The sequence below is a fragment of the Taurulus bubalis genome (genome assembly GCF_910589615.1).
Source record: "Taurulus bubalis genome assembly, chromosome: 20".
In the NCBI taxonomy this organism is placed as follows: domain Eukaryota; kingdom Metazoa; phylum Chordata; class Actinopteri; order Perciformes; family Cottidae; genus Taurulus; species Taurulus bubalis.
This window is the reverse complement of record NC_136608.1, coordinates 19,036,575-19,058,094: the sequence shown is the minus strand read 5'-3', so window position 1 is coordinate 19,058,094 and position 21,520 is coordinate 19,036,575. Positions and strand designations below refer to the sequence as shown.

The 21,520-nt window shown below is 49.3% G+C and overlaps 1 protein-coding gene across 1 annotated transcript in view; it reads right to left on the bottom strand.

Annotated features, from left to right (window-relative positions):
• Nucleotides 1–9,464: 9,464 nt before the first annotated feature.
• stab2 (stabilin 2) overlaps nucleotides 9,465–21,520 on the bottom strand; it is a gene marked incomplete at its 5' end in the record, with an annotated part of 40,263 nt that continues 28,207 nt past the window's right edge. Inside the window, 20 exon segments of the mRNA XM_079236398.1 lie at nucleotides 9,465–9,728; nucleotides 9,821–9,934; nucleotides 10,440–10,571; nucleotides 11,536–11,538; nucleotides 11,540–11,650; nucleotides 11,857–12,003; nucleotides 12,080–12,199; nucleotides 12,390–12,496; nucleotides 12,580–12,742; nucleotides 13,752–13,885; nucleotides 14,195–14,336; nucleotides 17,138–17,331; nucleotides 17,757–17,864; nucleotides 17,934–18,038; nucleotides 18,112–18,261; nucleotides 18,408–18,531; nucleotides 18,943–19,002; nucleotides 19,304–19,450; nucleotides 19,540–19,629; nucleotides 19,889–20,065. Coding sequence (XP_079092524.1) covers nucleotides 9,639–9,728; nucleotides 9,821–9,934; nucleotides 10,440–10,571; nucleotides 11,536–11,538; nucleotides 11,540–11,650; nucleotides 11,857–12,003; nucleotides 12,080–12,199; nucleotides 12,390–12,496; nucleotides 12,580–12,742; nucleotides 13,752–13,885; nucleotides 14,195–14,336; nucleotides 17,138–17,331; nucleotides 17,757–17,864; nucleotides 17,934–18,038; nucleotides 18,112–18,261; nucleotides 18,408–18,531; nucleotides 18,943–19,002; nucleotides 19,304–19,450; nucleotides 19,540–19,629; nucleotides 19,889–20,065 — 2,418 coding nt within the window. The 3' untranslated portion in view covers nucleotides 9,465–9,638.

Here is a 21,520-nt window from a genome sequence, read left to right as displayed (position 1 = left end):
ATCACTTCACTGATTAATGATCAATCAAAGCTATTATATATATATATATATATATATATATATATATATATATATATATATATATATATATATATATATAGTATCTGATGAAATATGAAATATTCTCCATTATTTGATAGAAGTCATATTTAAACATAAAGATCAGAGGCTCGGTTCCGCTTAGTTCCGGACCTGCTCAGCGCCACCAGGCCGCTTCTACCTGTGCTGGCTCGGCTCGGCTCGACTCGGCTCGACTCGGCTCGACTCGGCCCGGTCCTCCCTCGTAGTGACCCTATTATCGGACAGATAAGCAGCCACGGCCCGTCGGTCCTCCGCGGACACGCCGGGAATGACGGCTGCTCTGATCCCGACCCATAGTCCCCCGTCCCGGGGTAACAGCGACCCAATTACCGGTCCGGCCCGGTCCAGACCGGCTCTGGCTTAACGCGTCCACGACCCTGATTCTGATCCTAATAATCACGGGATCACACTCCGGTCATTATTAGGGCCAGAATTAGGGTCGTGGACGCGTTAAGCCGGCCCGGTCCAGACCGGCTCCCTTCTGTCCGAACCGGGCTGGAGCATCCATGCGGCTCCAGCCGAGCCGAGCCGAGCCGAACCTCCACACCGTCACCGCTCAAATCCTGCTCATAGAGAGGGGCCGGGCCGGGCCGGGCCGGGCCGCGCTACCAGCCCGCTTCAGCCCCTTTGGGCCCGGCTGGAGCCCCTTTAGGCCGAGAGGAGACCTACCTGCCATCCTGGAGATGCGGATCGGCGCGTCACGCCTCCAGAGCCGCGCGGGGGAGAGGAGGCGGAGGGTCGCTGCAGAATCCTTCCTCCTCCTCCTCCTCCTCCTCCTCCTCCTCCTCCTCCTCCTCCTCCTCCTCTCGGTCCGCAGTCTTCCTCACAGTCTTCCTCACCTCCTCAAAGGCTACACGAGCTTCCTGCGCCCGCTGCTCTGGACGCGTGCTGGTCCCGGATCCGTCACATTCAGGTCCGGTCTCGCCTCGGTACCGACCCGGCTTCTCCTCACGCGGACCCGGTCTGCAGGCGGACCCGACGGATCCTGGTCTTCAGCTGGTCTGGGTCCAGCTGCAGAGGGTTCTGGGGACCATCAGTGATCCACACATGAAATACATACATATCTATGTTTGTGTATGAAACACGCGCTGTGGGGTTTGGTAGAAGCATTCATAATAATATTATTATTAATAATATTATTAATAATATTATTATTAATAATGTTATTATTAATAATAATATTATTATTAATAATAATAATAATGATGATCCTTTATCTATGGTCCTGGAGGAGCTTCTTAGAGACCCTCTAGCGCCCCCCGGAGGAGCCTGAAGCAGACTGCTCCTGTTTAAAGACCTCAGTTTTCCTGCCAGGTCCACTTAGCTTTACACAGTTAGCTTAGCATTCAAGTTATTAGCAGTATCACAAATGGTAACATGAGTATTAATATCAATTCAGTGAAAATTTATATAGACATTATTATATTTATATATTATATTTATTTAGACATTTAAGTGCTACTAAAGTGCTCCTAGGTGCTACCTTCCTTATTCAAGGTGTAGTCTAAACAGATGTGTTTTTAGTTCACGGTGGAAGATGTAGAGACTTCCTGCTGTCCTGATGTCAATGGAGCTCATTCCACCAATGAGGAGCAGGACACAAACAGTCTGACTGTTGAGTGTTTAGCTCTCAGTGATGGAGCTACCTGATGTTGTGTGGCATGGACCTACAGGATGTTGTGTAGCATGGACCTATAGGATGTTGTGTAGCATAAACCTACAGGATGTTGTGTACCATGGACCTATAGGATGTTGTGTAGCATAAACCTACAGGATGTTGTGTACCATGGACCTATAGGATGTTGTGTAGCATGAACCTACAGGATGTTGTGTAGCATGGACCTACAGGATGTTGTGTAGCATGGACCTACAGGAGGTTGTGTAGCATGGACCTACAGGATGTTGTGTAGCATGGACCTAGAGGATGTTGTATAGTATGGACCTACAGGATGTTGTGTAGCATGGACCTACAGGAGGTTGTGTAGCATGGATCTACAGGATGTTGTGTAGCATGGACCTACAGGAGGTTGTGTAGCATGGATCTACAGGATGTTGTGTAGCATGGACCTACAGGATGTTGTGTAGCATGGACCTAGAGGATGTTGTATAGTATGGACCTACAGGATGTTGTGTAGCATGGACCTACAGGATGTTGTATAGTATGGACCTACATGATGTTGTATAGTATGGACCTACAGGATGTTGTGTAGCATGGACCTACATGATGTTGTGTAGCATGGACCTAGAGGATGTTGTATAGTATGGACCTACAGGATGTTGTGTAGCATGGACCTACAGGATGTTGTATAGCATGGACCTACATGATGTTGTATAGTATGGACCTACAGGATGTTGTGTAGCATGGACCTACAGGATGTTGTGTAGCATGAACCTACAGGATGTTGTATAGTATGGACCTACAGGATGTTGTGTAGCATGGACCTACAGGATGTTGTGTAGCATGGACCTACAGGATGTAGTGTAGCATGGACCTACAGGATGTTGTGTAGCATGGACCTACAGGATGTAGTGTAGCATGGACCTACAGGATGTTGTGTAGCATGGACCTACAGGATGTTGTGTAGCATGAACCTACAGGATGTTGTATAGTTTGGACCTACAGGATGTTGTGTAGCATGGACCTACAGGATGTTGTGTAGCATGGACCTACAGAATGTTGTATAGCATGAACCTACAGGATGTTGTATAGTATGGACCTACAGGATGTTGTGTAGCATGGACCTACAGGATGTAGTGTAGCATGGACCTACAGGATGTTGTGTAGCATGGATCTACAGGAGCGTGATGTTGTGGTGATGTTGGCAGTCAGGGAGAGTTGACTGTTAAGTCTCACACCGAGATTCCTGGCAGTCGGGGTCGAGACCAACAGTGAGTTGTTGAAGGTAATAGTGAAGTCGTGGGTGGGAAAGCCTTTACCTGGAAGGGAAAGTAGTTCCGTCTTGTCAGGGTTCATTTTCAGGAGGTGTGCGAACATCCACTGAGAGACGTCAGTCAGACAGCAGAGATCCGTGCTGCTACCTGTGTTTCTGACTGGGGAAACGAGAGGATCAGTTGGGTGTCATCAGCATAGATGTGGTAGGAGAAGACATGCGAGCGAATGACAGAGCCGAGAGAGTTGGTGTACAGAGAGAAGAGGAGAGGACCCAGGACGGAGCCTTGAGGGACCCCAGTAGTGAGAGGACAAGGTTCAGACACAGATCCTCTCCAAGTTACCCTGTAGGTGGTTGTTGAGGTGGGATGAGAAGAGAAAGAGCAGAGCCCGAGATACCAAGGTCCTGGAGGGAGGAGATAAGGATCTGGTGGTTCACTGTGTCGAAGGCAGCAGAAAGGTCTAAAAGGATAAGGACAGAGGAGAGAGGCTGCTCTAGCAGTGTGAAGCTGCCCAGAGACAGCAAGGAGGGCAGTCTCTGTTAAGGCCTTGAATCCAGACTGGTAAGGGTCCAGAAGGTTGTTCTGGTGGAGAAAGGAGGAGACTTGGTTAAAGATAGTTTGCTCCAGAGTTGTGTAAAGAAAGGGAGGAGAGAGACAGGTCTGTAGTTGTTGACTTCAGACGGGTTGAGAGGGTTTCTTCAGGAGAGGTAGACTCTTCCTCCTTAGAGAGTCACGGTGCATGAGTGAGAAAGAGTCGGTTGAAGGGAGCAACTGGGAGTTATTCTATGAAAGTATAAAAGTTTGTATGGAAGTATGAAAGTGTATATTTATTTTAAAAGCAATACTCGAGAGGCCACTGTGTAAATCTAAACATATTCAACCATGTTGTACCAACTGTATTTGACTTTTGTGTTTCATATACACTGACGTCATTGTTCCTCACATTAGCATCAGAGTCACTGAGACACTCTGCTGCCACCTGGTGGAGGCTAAATGAAACTGAGCTCCTCCTCTCCACCAGACAACATCAGCAACACACTTCCTGCCAGCCTGTCAAAATAAAAGCACATCTCCACACAGCAGCTGATGGCTTCTGAGCTGTGTGACCAAAATACAATAAATACCAGAATGAAGAAGAAGATTCATAGAATTATTATTATATATTTATTATATATTATGATTGTTCAACGTCCTATGAATGAACATTCATAACCACTGAGCTCAGGAAACATTTGACATCATTTATGCATCAATGCTCTTCTTCCTGTGCAGACCCAACGAGCTGCAGGTGTGTCCAATCACACGGCTGCAGCTCGTCAGAGGGTGTGATGTCACAGCGGGAAGAGCAGAGAGACAGGATGCTGTCTGTGTGCCTGCTGCAGAGAGACAGGATGCTGTCTGTGTGCCTGCTCAGCCTTCTCTCTTGCTGCTGCTCTCAGGTCCGGCCGAGCGCTCTGACCCCGGCCGGCTCCATAGCGCTCGGCCTGACCCCGGGTCAGCTCAACGGGACTCTGAATGGGACTCAGCAGGAGTTCTTCTCTGGATTCTTTGGGTTCAGAAGTAAGTTTATATTTAATATATTGACACATCTGATCATATCTGACTCAAACATTTGTGATCAAATGTTCAGAAGTATTAATACAAACAAAAGTGACTAAAATGTAATTATTTAAATTGTAATATTATAATTATGACAGCACGTTTAAAATAACTGAGTTGGAATGATTAAAACATGTATTCATTTAAATATAAAATGTTAACTGTGTGAAACCCTTTGAGTCAATTAATATCTGAATATTAAAATATAACTTTTACTGAACATTGTTTGTAAACTTGAATGTAAAATGTTTTTTAAAGTTACTGATTGAATAATGTCTGTTTTAATAAATGAATGCTGTGCTCTGACTGCAGACCTGTCGGGGTTGCGGTGCTTCAGCCCAGAACTAGAGCTGGAGTCCAGGATCATCGGGGGCCAGGAAGCCTGGGCCAACTCGTGGCCCTGGCAGGTCTCCCTTCGGTTCGCCTCCATGCCGGCCTGCGGAGGAGCCATCATCGGCCCCATGTGGGTCGTCTCTGCTGCTCACTGCTTCAAAAGGTCAGAGGTCATCTGTTGGCCCTGGACTAGACCAGGTTTACGTGGACTAGCTCCACAGTTGGATTACATTCAGTGTGTTCCCACTGCAGGTACAACAAAGCTTCTTTCTGGACGGTTCTGGCTGGAAAACACGACCTGGATAATCCTCACGAACCCAGACAGCAAGTCAGGACCTCCCTCAGTCTGTGTATTCTAGACCAGGTTCAGGTGTGTGAAGCCCAATCTGACTGTGTTAATTCCCCGTTCAGCTGGTTGGAGTCTCCGTGATCAGCAGCCATCCCGGCTACAACACTCGGACCAAAGAGAGCGACCTGGCTCTGCTGAGGCTGCAGCAGCCGCTGGTCTTCAACCAGTTCGTCAGGCCCATCGACTTCTGGATGGCTCCGCTGACCCCCTTCAGGAAGTGCACCATCACGGGCTGGGGCTCCACCCGAGAGAGTGAGGAGGTGTTCAGACGACTTCTGAAGAGTGAAGCCGAAGCGTCATGTGTTAAAGCTGCATTCTCTCTCCTGACCACCAGGGGGCGGCGACTCTGGTTGTATAGAAGTCTATGCTTCATGTGTTAAAGCTGCATTCTCTCTCCTGACCACCAGGGGGCGACTCCTCTGGTTGTATAGAAGTCAATATAAATGACTTTACCTCTCTTGATGTATTCCCTCAGTAAACATTGTAAACATGAGTTTATGTCAATCTCTAGTTTCAAGTCTTCTTCAATACAGCATGATGTTAATTTAGTAAATTATGGTCATTTGGAGTTAAACAGACCATAATAGGGGACGCTTTAGGGCGGGGCTACCAGGTGATTGACAGATTGACACCAGAGCTAATGTTCACCCTGTTTTAGAGGGTTTTCAAAGTTCAATGGAACATTTTGCTCCCATAAATGTTTTCAGTGTATATTTCACTTGGCTCCGCCCTCAGTCAAACATCAGTTGACAAACCAACGGTGACGTTGTGGTGACTCCACCTTCTTAAAGACAAGTCATGACTCTTACCATGTGGTTTTATGTTGAATCCTTCTCATTGTGAATAACAGACTGGTGCATCGCTTTAAATGTATTATGGGACGTTATTATCTTGTTTCCTTTCATGAAGGATGATCCAGTGTATCCTATGCTGAAGGAAACATTGAAGCACCTTTCCTTAGTTTAGAGGAGTCCAGCAGCTCCGACCCTTCTGGCTCATTCCACTCAGCTAAGAACCTTCCTCGTCCTCCTCTTCCTCTTCAGATGGTGCTCGGGTCAACCGTCTGCAGGAGGTGAATGTGACCATCCTGCCCCCTAAAGCCTGTAACCAGTACTACCACGGGAGGATGCAACCCTCCATGTTCTGTGCTGGGAAGGACGCAGGAGGAGTCGACGCCTGCCAGGTATCTGGACCAGCAAGGTCCACAATCTGGACCATCAGAATCTGGACCCTGCTGGTCCTACACGAAGGAGCCCTTTGAACCAGTCTGACATGAGAGACAAATCTGATGACTCGAGAGTAAAGTTGACAGAATCTACGATCAATTTGTCTCTTTGTCTCCAACTTCATCCAGTCTTCTCTCTTTGTCTCTAACTTCTTCATGTCTTTTCTCTAACTTCTTCTTGTCTTTTTGTCCTGTTCGTCGTAAACTCGTTCCTTGTCTCGGTGTCTTGCATCCTGTCTTTTTCTAACCCTGCCTTGTCTCTCTGCCCAACTTGTCTCATTTCTTTAGAGGCTAACTCCCTTTGAGTCGTCTCTTTGCTGTCGTCCTTGTTCCTTCCTTGTTACCCTTTCACGTTTCTCTGGCGTCCCATCTTGTCTGTTAAGCTGTCTTTCTTTGTTTTGCTTGTGTCGTCTCTTCTATTTGACACCATCTCTTCACTGTCTCTTATTTGTTTTTTTTCTCTTTTGGCCGTCAATCTGTCTTCTGTCGAAACTTTTTTCTCTTTTCTTCAACACTCCAGTTTATTTTTTTGTTGTAACATTTGATCTAGTCTTACTGTCTTAACTGTTTTTGTCTGTTCAGCTGTCTCTTCATGCTTTCGGTCATTCTGTCCCGTCTCTGTATCTCTGTGTCCAACACGTTTCTGTCTCAGGGGGATTCTGGGGGTCCTCTGACTTGCTACACCGGCAGCAGGTATGAGTTGGCAGGTTTAGTGAGTTGGGGGGTCGGTTGTGGACGAGCAAGAAGACCAGGTGTCTACACCAAAATCCAACAACACACTCGCTGGATCTTCGACATGATGAGTACGGGTCACAGATCATCCAACAGCTGAGTGTTTATCTGGAGGACAAGTATGACGTCATGCATTTCATTCACAGATCAGGACATCGTGTTCGCAGACGACATCAGCACTGAAGGTATCTTCTTGCATCCCACTGTACTTTAATCAATGATCTTATGTGTGCGATAAACTAGTGTACAGGAAATCATGTTATTCTGATGCATTTGTTCACTTGCATGACAGAGAACAGGTGTGGTAAGAATCAGCGCTCCAGCTGTGAGAAGGTTCCAGGCCTCGCTGCTGTCTCGGTGCCCCAGAAAGGAGCTGTGTCTGTGGGGAACATGGCTGCGTCCTGCCCCTCCTTCTGGCCTTGGCAGGCCAGCCTGCAGGCCGACGGACGCCACTACTGCAGCGGAGCGCTGATCCACCCCCGCTGGGTCCTCACTGCCCAGCACTGTAACGTCAGGTATGACTGCCCCTACCGGGTGCCGCTGCTCCTACGGGTGCGGCTGCAGCAGGGCACTAATCTGCTGCTGGGTACTCACTGCACTGTCAGAGAATACTTCTACTACTGCAGTTGGGCACTAATCCACTGCAGTGTCAGGTACTACTAGTGCTTCTACTACTGCAGTTGAGCGCTGATCAACCTTCGCCGGGTCCTCACTGCTACGTCGGGTTCTTCTGCTGCTGTTAATGCTGGCTTTGTTTGTCTCTGCAGAGCTAAAGAGGATGTGGTGGCTCTGGGAGTCCATGACCTCAGGTTCTCATCGTCTCAAACCATCCCGGTGGACGAGGTCTTCAACCTGCCGCAGGACGGCAGCTTCCCCCCGAACGCCGACCTGTCACTGCTTCGCCTCAGCGTGCCGGCCAGATTCAGTAAGAACGCCTGAAAATTACACAAACTTTTAACGCGAGAGTTGTCCGTAGTATCTGTAGGTATTGCATGAGGTGTATTGTGTGTTTTTACTGAGTGAAATATTGAAACTGACTTGTGGTCGTGTTTCCAGGCTCAGATGTGTCTGCCGTTTGTATCCCTGATGAGGAGGACGACGAAGACCTCGACAGCAGCTGGTCTTGTGTCACAACGGGCTGGGGAGCGTCCAGAGCAGCAGGTATGGTCCTCATGACGGGCTGGGGAGCGTCCAGAGCAGGACCTGAAACATTAAACTCTTCTGAAATGTAAAGCAGCTAGTTCCTCCCAGAACGTTCTCATGAATCACGACCTTGAAGGAGTTTCTGTGATGACTCTGTGGTTGTCTTGTTTCTTGTACAGTGGCCATCGATCCAGACCGGCTGCACCAAGTCGGACTGACTCTGGTCAACCAGACCACCTGCAGGGAAAAGTGGGGGGGAGAACTCGTCACAGACTCCCACATCTGCTCCCATCCTGCAGGCTCCACCTCCTGCATGGTACGTCCACCGTGAGACCTTCGGCTCTATTTGAACAAACAACGTGCAACTCCTGTTTTGAGGAAGAATGACTTGAAGGAGTCGTGAAGAGAGCAAAGATCATGGCTTCCCCTTCAGGGAGCAGCGGTCTGACAGGAAGCTGACAGTATGAATGATGGTACTTCTACAATGATGGAGAACGCTTCAGTACCTCGTACAACCCGCCTACCAAACCCTGGACTTCCCTGTAGCGCGTCCTGTGACGAGTTTGCTTTAGAAACAGGTGAAATTTATATGTAATTAATATATTGTGTGTGTGTGTCTGTCTGCAGGGCGACTCTGGCGCACCACTGCTATGTCGGAGGCGTGGCGCCTACTTCCTGTTTGGCGTGGTCACCTGGGGCAGCCGGCGCTGCGACGCAGACAAACCGGCCGTCTTCTCCAGGATCTCTGCTCATCTCTCGTGGATCACGGAGGTGACCGGAGACGTCTGACCTCATCAATAAAGTCTTTAACAGGAAGCTGTCGTGTGTTGTTTCTGCATCAGAGGATGTTGTTGGTGTTGGATGCACGTTTACTTGGTCACAGCTGTCACGAAACGCAGACCGACTGGTCTCCTCTGTTCTGGACATGTGATTTTGACTAAATGCACAAAAACTTCCTGAACTCCAGCACGTGAAACGTATTGATCTGACGACTCATCAACATCAATGGTCCTTAAAATGAGAGAAACGATATGCAGCACAACTTTTCAACACGTTTACTATTTTATTAAACATTGAACTTCACATTATGTTTGTCTACAGAAACGTCCACGATTACACTGAAAGAGTCACATGTTCTGTTTTTAACCAAAGTCCCGGACCGTAGCTCGGTCTGGTGTCGCTAAAGTTGACGAGCGGCACCTGAACGCATCGTGAGCCGGTTCAGTTCCCAGAGAGACCATCACACTTATGTCACGAGTCCACGCTGAAGCTGCTCACATGACCTTAATGGTTCTGAGGGTTCCAGTCCTGCAGCGAGCAGCTCAGCGGTCCTGCAGCAGGTCCTCCGGTCTCCGCCTGGTGCCGGTCCTCCAGCTGCAGACGGACAGGAATCTGTATTTACAGCCGTGTGTATATGTGTGTATGTATGCGCTCCCTTGTGGTATTAATAAGTATCTCTGACTCACGGCCCCTCCCGGTGAGCTGGACTCTGCTGGATCTGGACCGGCTTCATAAACCGGGTTACAGATGCTGCGACTGCCGTCTGCATGCAGCGCATCTTTCTCCTCTTCATCATCCTCCTGTCAGCGAAATACTATGAAATACTGTCTCATAATACCATCAAATGTTTTACTAATACACTAAAAAGAGTTTTAATAACACCAATAAACATCAAACGATAAACACTATATATGTTATCTGTTATATATGTATCTATATGTTATACTAATATTTTACTTTCTTCTTATATTGGTGCTCATGCTAATGCATGTGTACAGATATATCATGCTAATGCTAACACGTATGTACACAGATGTATCATGCTAATGATAATACATGTACACAGATATATCATGATAATGATAATACATGTGTTGTACTAACAATGTTTTACTCATACTAGTAAATACATCATGCTAATACATATGTTGTACTAACAATGTTTTACTCGTACTAGTACATATATCATGCTAATGCTAATACATGTGTTGTACTAACAATGTTTTACTAGTACATACATCATGCTAATGCTAATACATGTGTTGTACAGAAGGGTATTAGCTTGAAGACTCGCAGCACTCTGACCTTGAAGTAGTGGAACTGGAAGGGTTTGGTGTTGTGGGTGTAGAAGTGGAAGCCAACAAAGACGACGCCCGCTATCAGAACCATGAGCAGCACCACTCCGACCCCCATCCCGGCCGCATGGGCCGCATGCATCTGCAGAACCAATCACAGGTGAGGTCAGAGGTCAAATATGGGAACAGCAATACCTTTTTGATCTGATAAACACTAAGCTTAGCAAACACTAAGGGTGCATCCCAAGTCTCTAAATTGTCGTTTCCTCGATCCTCGAGTAATCAGAAACCGACGTCGCTTCACGTGACGCTTCACGTGACGCTTCAGAGGAAAGGATGTCTCATGTTTGTTAATACTTCCTTGTGTCCTCTCTCCTCGTGTCCTCTCTCCTCGCTGGGTTTCCTTGGGTACATCCCAAGTCTCTAAATTGCATCCCCGTTTCCCTCACTTGCGTCTTAGTCCCTCCCACCAGGGATGCATGGAGAGACGCAAGGAAACCAAGCAGGGAGAGAAGACGTGAGGAAATATATTTTTTCTTCATTACGTGTTGTAAAAAGTGTTTCCTCCTTCCAGCTCTCTCTGATTTAAACGACATACATAATACAAGTTATTGAGGGAAACAACAGTTACAATCTTTGAAGACAGTTGTCTGTGGTCCTTTTATTATTCAGACCTACAATGAACATATTTTAATCAGATGGTGAATAAGAAAACAGATATAATATATAGCTTGAGTTTAATCTGTGATCGACTTCAGCTGCAGCGTCCAATCACATAACAGATGAACAGCGAGGGGGCGTGTCCAGCGTTAAAACACTTCCTGGGAGCTCGCTCTCAGGGCTCCTCGATCATGACTCCTCCGATTTCCCTGCTCGCTCCTCGATCCTTGCTCCTCAGAGCAGAATAAGAGCTTTGGGACGGCCGTCAAGATGGCGGCGCAGAACCACTTCCGGTTCCATCGAGGAGCGAGGAAACGACAATTTAGAGACTTAGGATATACCCCTTGTCTCTCCATGCATCCCTGGTGGGAGGGACTAAGGCGCAAGGAAAGGACGCAAGTGAGGGAAACGGGGCTTGGGATGCATCCTGTGTTGTTAGTAGTCACTTGCCTCTTGGCGAGGAGGCGGGGCCTTCAGCGCCCCCTGGAGGACGTGAATGATGCCGTTTGAAGCCAGGATGTCCGAGTCGCTGACGAAGCGGTCGTTGATGAAACGAGACGACTGAGGAGGTTAAAAAATACTTTAAATGACTGAAAACTAAATGTTTAAAACCATGAACTAAAAATTAAAAACCTTTTTGTACAATAACTTTGCAACTTTGTTGCATTAACATGTTGCGGGTTTGATTCCTTTGATTGACAGGAGTCTTCTGTTCCTAAAATATCATTTCCTGTCTGTGGTATATATTGATTGACAGGACGTCTAACCAGCGCTGAGGGCCGGAGCAGGTCGGCCACGGCGACAACGCTCAGGCTGCCGACGCGGGTTCTGACCCGGCTGCCATTCTTCAGGAGGCTGAGAGGAAGAGCCCGGCCCTCCGACAAGTGGAACTCCACGTCCCGCGGAGACAGAGTCTGAGGGACACAGGGAGACCGGTGAGGACCAGCAGCAGGGACGGGACCGGCTGGATGCTCTCCCTGAGGGACTCACCTGGTTGGCCGGCAGCCCGGTGTTGTCCGGCACAAATAGAGTGGACTGGACCGTCAGGTTCCCGAGGCGTTGCACAAACTGCCTCCCCGACGCCGACGCCCGAGAACAGTTAAGGATTTGCTGCAGAAGAAGAAAAAGTAAGAGAAGAGGAACATAAGGAAGGTTTACCGTAGGCCCGTGGGGTCCCGTAGGACCGTTGGGTCCCGTGGGGGCATATAGGACCATAGATTCCTGTGGTGTCCTGTGGGGGTCCCGTTGGGTCCAGTGGGCTCCCGTAAAACATTCGCGCTGTGGGATGCGTCACACTCACCGTGAGGAAGTTGGAGAACGCCGGCGTGGACTCCAGGACCTGCAGCAGGTTCCCGGTGCAGCTGGACCCGTCTCCCACATAGCCGGGCTCACACTCGCAGGTCACCTCTGGACAGAACCGAGCCGATCAATACAATCAATACAATCAATACATGTGATCGTGAAGCAGAAGGTATGGGGTCGCGTCTCACCCTTCATCCGGTAGCAGAAGGCGTCCCAGGTCTCGCTCTCTTTGCGAGGGCCGTAGTCCACGATGCCGACGTGTCCAAAACCACAAAGGGGGTTGGAGTACGTGGTCGGGTACGAGACCCGGGCCTGGTCCAGCCAGCCGGCAGCACACATGTTCAACCCGCCCTGCAGCAGGACCAGAGACCGCAGCTTTAACCCACAGACCAGCAGGACCTGCAGGACCAGCAGCTTTAACCCAGAGACCAGCATGACCAGAGACCAACAGGACCAACAGGACCAGAGACCAATAGGACCAACAGGACCAGAGACCAATAGGACCAACAGGACCAGAGACCAATAGGACCAACAGGACCAGCAGGACCAACAGGACCAGAGACCAACAGGACCAGCAGGACCAGCAGGACCAGAGACAACAGGAGCAACAGGACCAGAGACCAGCAGGACCAACAGGACCAACAGGACCAACAGGACCAGCGACAACAGGAGCAACAGGACCAGAGACCAACAGGACCAGCAGGACCAGCGACAACAGGAGCAACAGGACCAGCGACAACAGGACCAACAGGACCAGAGACAACAGGACCAACAGGACCAGAGACAACAGGAGCAACAGGACCAGAGACAACAGGACCAGAGACAACAGGAGCAACAGGACCAGAGACAACAGGAGCAACAGGACCAGCGACAACAGGAGCAACAGGACCAGAGACAACAGGACCAGAGACAACAGGAGCAACAGGACCAGAGACAACAGGACCAGAGACAACAGGAGCAACAGGACCAGAGACAACAGGACCAGAGACAACAGGAGCAACAGGACCAGAGACAACAGGAGCAACAGGACCAGAGACAACAGGACCAAAAGGACCAGCAACAACAGGAGCAACAGGACCAGCGACAACAGGACCAACAGGACCAGCGACAACAGGAGCAACAGGACCAGAGACAACAGGAGCAACAGGACCAGAGACAACAGGAGCAACAGGACCAGAGACAACAGGACCAGAGACAACAGGAGCAACAGGACCAGAGACAACAGGACCAGAGACAACAGGAGCAACAGGACCAACAGGACCAGCAGGACCTCATACAATAGTTAATATCTGGTGACACACAATTAATCTGTGTGTTGATCTGATGTGAGAGTGTGTGTGTGTGTGTTGCGTTCACTGACCTGCTGAGCGTAGGACAGCTGGGTGTACGTGGCCAGGGTCCCTCCCTCTGCAGCGCAGGTCTGCTGAGCTGCAGAGAAGTTCAGTTTGTACTGACCTTCACCTGAACGCAGGTGAAACACCCCGAGCCTCGCATCTACACACACACACACACACACACACACACACACACACACACACACACATACACATACACACACACACACACACACACACGTTATAAACCAATAATAAAAGAATATTTTGTTATAAGCCGTTAATAAGAGCCTTAATCTTCCGGTTATAAACCTTTAATAAGAACATATTTCTGTTATGAACCCATAATAAGAGCATATTTCTGTTAAAGCATCTTGTGAGACTTTTGTTTTAGTGGGGCGTTTCCTCTTGGTCAGCAGACATTCGTACACCTGAGACAGGTGATTGGACGCTAACAGCTGCTGCACACCTTCAAAGTGGAGGTCGGTGCATTTGGCGTCTTGGTGACATGGCCCGTTGCCCTGGAGACAGCGGCTGATTGGCAGCTGCTTGACGGTGCAGGTGAGTCCGTCTCCCACGTAGCCGTCCTTACAGATGCACTTCTTCTTCCCCTGGCCACACAAACACATGTTACTCTGACGGCAGAGAGAGACAAGGCCTTATCGTGTCCTCGGCGTGTCCTCCTCACTAGGATTGGGTACTGATATATGATCAACACCTATACGACCGGCGCCTATACGACCGGTGCCTGTATGACCGGCGCCTATATGACCGGCACCGGTCGTACAGGCACCGGTCGTACAGGCGCCGGTCGTACAGGCGGCAGTCGTATAGGCCCCGATCGTATAGGTGCCGGTCGATCGGTGCCGGTTGTATAGGCCCCGATCGTATAGGTGCCGGTCGATCGGTGCCAGTTGTATAGGCGCCGATCGTATAGGTGCCGGTCGATCGGTGCTAGTTGTATAGTTGCCGGTCGATCGGTGCCAGTCGTATAGGCGCCGATTGCATAGGCGCCGATCGTATAGGCGCCGGTCGTGTAGGTGCCGGCCGTGTAGGTGCCGGTCGATCGGTGCCGGTTGTAGAGGCGCCGATCGTATAGGTGCCGGTCGATCGGTGCTGGTTGTATAGTTGCCGGTCGATCGGTGCCAGTCGTATAGGCGCCGATTGCATAGGCGCCGATCGTATAGGCGCCGGTCGTGTAGGTGCCGGCCGTGTAGGTGCCGGTCGTATAGGCGCCGGTCGTATAGGCGCCGGTTGTATAGGTGCCGGTCGATCGGTGCCGGTCGATCGGTGCCGGTCGTATAGGCGCCGGTCGTATAGGCGCCGGTCGTTTAGGTGCCGGTCGTATAGGCGCCGGTCGTATAGGTGCCGGTCGATCATTGCCGGTCGATCGGTGCTGGTCGATCGGTGCCGGTCATATAGGCGCCGGTCGTATAGGCGCCAGTTGTATAGCCGCGTATAGGTGCCGGTTGTATAGGCGCGTATAGGTGCCGGTTGTATAGGCGCGTATAGGTGCCGGTTGTATAGGCACGTATAGGTGCCGGTCGTATAGGCGCATATAGGTGCCGGTTGTATAGGCGCGTATAGGTGCCGGTCGTACAGGCGTGTATAGGTGCCGGTCGTATAGGTGCCGATCGTATAGGTGCCGATCGTATAGGCGCCGATCGTATAGGCGCCGATCGTATAGGCGCCAGTCGTGTAGGCGGCGGTCGATCGGTGCCGGTCGTATAGGTGCCGGTCGTATAGGTGCCGGATGTATAGGCGCCGGTCGTATAGGTCCCGATCGTATAGGTGCCGGTCGTGTAGGCGGCGTTCGATCGGTGCCGGGCATATAGGTGCCGGTCTTATAGGCACCGGTCATATAGGCGCCGGTCATATAGGAGTCGGTCACATATGATACCCATTCCTAGTCCTCACCGGAGACGTCATGCTGCAGGTGGCATGCTCGTGGCAGCCGCCGTTGTCACCGGAGACACACGGGTCGATGGGCCGGCAGATGAACCCGTCTCCAGAGTGGCCGGTCGATCGGTGCTGGTTGTATAGTTGCCGGTCGATCGGTGCCGGTCGTATAGGCGGCGATTGCATAGGCGCCGATCGTATAGGCGCCGGTCGTGTAGGTGCCGGCCGTGTAGGTGCCGGTCGTATAGGCGCCGGTCGTATAGGCGCCGGTTGTATAGGTGCCGGTCGATCGGTGCCGGTCGATCGGTGCCGGTCGTATAGGCGCCGGTCGTATAGGCGCCGGTCGTTTAGGTGCCGGTCGTATAGGCGCCGGTCGTATAGGTGCCGGTCGATCGGTGCCGGTCGATCGGTGCTGGTCGATCGGTGCCGGTCATATAGGCGCCGGTCGTATAGGCGCCAGTTGTATAGGTGCCGGTCGATCGTTGCCGGTCATATAGGCGCCGGTCTTATAGGTGCCGGTCGTGTAGGCGCCGGTCGTGTAGGTGCCGGTCTTGTAGGTGCCGGTTGTGTAGGCGCCGGTTGTATAGGTGCCGGTCGTATAGGTGCCGGTCGTGTAGGCGCCGATCATATAGGCGCCGGTCATATAGGCGCCGGTCGTGTAGGTGCCGGTCTTGTAGGTGCCGGTCTTGTAGGTGCTGGTCGTGTAGGCGCCGATCATATAGGCGCCGGTCGTGTAGGCGCCGGTCGTGTAGGTGCCGATCGTGTAGGTCGTATAGGTGCCGGTCATATAGGTGCCGGTCGTGTAGGCGCCGGTCGTACAGGTGCCGGTCATATACGTGCCGGTCGATCGGTGCCGGTCATATACGTGCCGGTCGATCGGTGCCGGTCGTATAGGCGCGTATAGGTGCCGGTCGTATAGGCGCGTATAGGTGCCGGTTGTATAGGCGCGTATAGGTGCCGGTCGTATAGGCGCGTATAGGTGCCGGTTGTATAGGCGCGTATAGGTGCCGGTTGTATAGGCACGTATAGGTGCCGGTCGTATAGGTGCGTATAGGTGCCGGTTGTATAGGCGCGTATAGGTGCCGGTCGTACAGGCGTGTATAGGCGCCGATCGTGTAGGCGCCGATCGTGTAGGCGGCGGTCGTGTAGGCGGCGGTCGATCGGTGCCGGTCGTATAGGTGCCGGTCGTATAGGTGCCGGACGTATAGGCGCCGGTCGTATAGGTCCCGATCGCATAGGTGCCGGTCGTGTAGGCGGCGGTCGATCGGTGCCGGTCGTATAGGTGCCGGTCGTATAGGCGCCGGACGTATAGGCGCCGATCGTATAGGTCCCGATCGTATAGGTCCCGATCGTATAGGCGCCGGTCATATATGTCCCGATCGTATAGGTGCCGGTCGTATAGGCGGCGTTCGATCGGTGCCGGGCATATAGGTGCCGGTCTTATAGGCACCGGTCATATAGGCGCCGGTCATATAGGAGTCGGTCACATATGATACCCATTCCTAGTCCTCACCGGAGACGTCATGCTGCAGGTGGCATGCTCGTGGCAGCCGCCGTTGTCACCGGAGACACACGGGTCGATGGGCCGGCAGATGAACCCGTCTCCAGAGTGGCCTTTAGAACAGGTGCAGCTCACCTGCTCACCTGCCTGAGAACACCGGGCTCCACGGGCACAGCCGCCATTCCACGTCTGACACATGTCCATCACTAGAGAGAGAGAGGGGGTGGGGTAAAGAGAAAGAGAGACAGAGAGAGAGAGAGAGATTATTGATGGTATTGATAAACATTTGTACTGATGAACGATGGTATTAATAAACGCTGTTATTGATAAACGACGGTATTGATATACATTGGTATTGATAAATGTTAGTATTGATAAACAACGGTATTGATAAATGTTGGTATTGATAAACGATGGTATTGATAAACATTGGTATTGATAAACATTGGTATTGATAAACGATGGTATTGATAAACATTGGCATTGATAAACGATGGTATTGATAAACATTGATATTGATAAACGATGGTATTGATAAACATTGGTACTGATAAACGTTGGTATGGTTCTTGTCCGTGATCAGCAGGGAGACAGGCTCCAGGCCCGCCCCTCTGCATTCTGCTGTGTTTACCTGTACAGGTGAGTCCGTCTCCTTCATAAAAGGGCCGACACACACAGGTGTTGTTCTGGTGACAGACGGCTTTTTCAGAGCAGGACGGAGAACACTCAGAGACTTCAGCTGGAGGAAACACAGAAGTGTGTGAGTCTCATTCAGAGGACACAGAGGAAGACCAGGACCAGGACTCACCTTCTGGGGTCTCACAGCGCCCTCCGGTCCAGCCGGCCTCACAGAAACATGAACCGGTCCCTCTGGGCCCGTCGTCACATGACCCGTGTTCTGAACAGGTACAGACTGAGAACCAGAAGGAAACTACCTGTTAGACACCTGCAGACTACAAACAGGAAGCTGTCTGACTGCTGCTCACCTGTACAGGTGTCTCCGTAGAAACCGTCACTGCACAGCTCGCAGGCCCCGCCCCTGAATCCTGGCTCACAGGTACAGGTACCGTTACCAAGGTGGCCGTCGTCACATTTACCATGGTTACCGCAGACAGAGCCGGCTCCACCGGGACAAGCTGGACCGATTAGAGAGATCAATAAAGGAGCTGCTGTTCAGATATTATATATATATATACATATATATATACATATATATATATATGTATGTATATATATACCAGACAGAAGAGTTTGTCTCTTGAAACCTGCGGCGTCTTCTCACCCAGACAGTCTCGTCCGTGGTAACCATGACAACACTTCGGCTGCCAGAAGTTGACGGTGCAAATGGAGCGACAGCCGGAGTTTCTTGTGAAGAACATGGTGGGAAGGTCGCACTTCTGAACCTCCTGAAGTCCAAAACAAAGACAGGAATGAGACGCACAAACACATCCGGGCACATTGGGACACATCTGGACACATAAGTCCAGCTGTGTCGACTGTGGCTCAGTGGTGAGCAAGGTCGTCTTTCAATCAGAGGATCGGCGGTCCGATCCCCGGCTCTTCTAGCCCATGTCGATGTGTCCTTGAGAAAGACTCTTAATCCTACATGTCTCCTATAGCTGTTCTACCATGCATGAATGGTTGATAATCTGATGTGGCTCCTTCATGGTAGCTCCTCTCGTGAATGGGTGAATGATGTCATGTAGTGTTAAAGCGTTTTGAGTGGTCGGAAGACTAGAAAAGTGCTATACTAGTACGGGTCCATTCGGACACATATGGAGACATTCGGACGCATCTGTGAACACGATGACGCAGACCTTCAGTTTGGACCCTCCTGGACAGCTAGACGCTGGGGTTGTACACAGCCCACAGCTCATCTACCACAGAAGAAGAGACGACAGAGAAATCAAACATCCAGATCCCAGTGTAATCCAACATATTTCTTCTTCACATCTATATTTATTGGTTTGGTTCATGTTTTGAAGGATTCTCATTTTTAAAGTAATAATATGATTTGATTTTCAGTTCAATAAATCTGATCACAATGGTGACACAATCACAAGTATTATGAACTGTATCTCCGGCCAAAAACTAAACTAAATAGCAAACAGTTAGTGACTGTTTCCCGGAGGGGGTGGAGGGTTTGGGGGGGGGGGTTGTAGTGAAGTGAGGATTTACCTGAAGGCTGAAGGTTGTCTGTTCGTCACAGCGTCCTCCGAGGCTGGGCGGAGTCAGCAGGCAGGCGATCCCGTAGGCGATCCCAGCGTTGAAGACCAGGTGTCTCTGAATGATCCGACACTTTCCATCGTTCACAAAGATGTCTCCCTGTTCAAAGGAGAAACAGCCGGATTAACCCATTCGACCGTGTTGTCTCTTCCTCTTCCTCACTTCTGATCTGTTGCTGTGGTTCTTACGATGTGATCTGTCCCTCCACAGGTGAACGAGAGCGGTGAACCCTGCAGAGTCCGGATCGAGTCCTGATGGATCAAAGCTTCAGCATAAAGCTGAGTGGAGACAGGGAACAGAGAATCAGTTGAGAAGAAGAGTCCTGAGAGGACAAACTGTGACTATCTCCTGGTGGCACAAACCCAAGGTCGGATCCCATTTTAAACTAAACTAAACTGCTTCAGTCTTGCTTTTATTAACTCAGGAACTGAAGTGACTCTTTGTTAGTCTATAATTGTAGCAGAATTGGTGGTTCTATTGTCCATAATAGAACCACCAAGTCTTTTCTGGAACCATCGTCCTGAGGAGACTCATCACCTTCTTGGCCAGCAGCATGTGGTACTTCAGATACTCCACCAGCTGTGGTCGGTTGTCTCGGTGAAACAGGAAGTCCTTCTGCTCCTGTGGCAGAGACGCCATGGTGCTATCTGAGGGCAGGAAGACCGTCACCGGCTGGTTCATCTCATCATTCACCAGGTCCATCACACCTGTCTCCTGACACAAACACACATATAGGGTCATCAGTCAAGAATCAAAACCTGATCTACCAATCACAACCATGAACAAGACACATCTGCCAATTATTATAATAAACAAGACACATCTGCCAATTATTATAATGAACAAGACACGTCTACCAATCATTACCATGAACAAGACACGTCTACCAATCACTACCATGAACAAGACACGTCTACCAATCATTACCATGAACAAGACACGTCTACCAATTATTATAACGAACAAGACACGTCTACCAATTATTATAATGAACAAGACACGTCTACCAATTATTATAACGAACAAGACACGTCTACCAATTATTATAATGAACAAGACACGTCTACCAATTATTATAACGAACAAGACACGTCTACCAATTATTATAATGAACAAGACACGTCTACCAATTATTATAACGAACAAGACACGTCTACCAATTATTATAATGAACAAGACACGTCTACCAATTATTATAATGAACAAGACACGTCTACCAATCACAACCATGAACAAGACACGTCTACCAATTATTATAATGAACAAGACACGTCTACCAATCATTACCATGAACAAGACACGTCTACCAATCATTACCATGAACAAGACACGTCTACCAATCATTACCATGAACAAGACACGTCTACCAATTATTATAACGAACAAGACACGTCTACCAATTATTATAATGAACAAGACACGTCTACCAATCATTACCATGAACAAGACACGTCTACCAATCATTACCATGAACAAGACACGTCTACCAATCACAACCATGAACAAGACACGTCTACCAATTATTATAATGAACAAGACACGTCTACCAATTATTATAATGAACAAGACACGTCTACCAATCATTACCATGAACAAGACACGTCTACCAATTATTATAATGAACAAGACACGTCTACCAATTATTATAATGAACAAGACACGTCTACCAATCACAACCATGAACAAGACACGTCTACCAATTATTATAATGAACAAGACACGTCTACCAATTATTATAATGAACAAGACACGTCTACCAATTATTATAATGAACAAGACACGTCTACCAATCACAACCATGAACAAGACACGTCTACCAATTATTATAATGAACAAGACACGTCGACCAATTATTATAATGAACAAGACACGTCTACCAATCATTACCATGAACAAGACACGTCTACCAATCATTACCATGAACAAGACACGTCTACCAATCATTACCATGAACAAGACACGTCTACCAATTATTATAACGAACAAGACACGTCTACCAATTATTATAATGAACAAGACACGTCTACCAATCATTACCATGAACAAGACACGTCTACCAATCATTACCATGAACAAGACACGTCTACCAATTATTATAATGAACAAGACACGTCTACCAATCATTACCATGAACAAGACACGTCTACCAATTATTATAATGAACAAGAC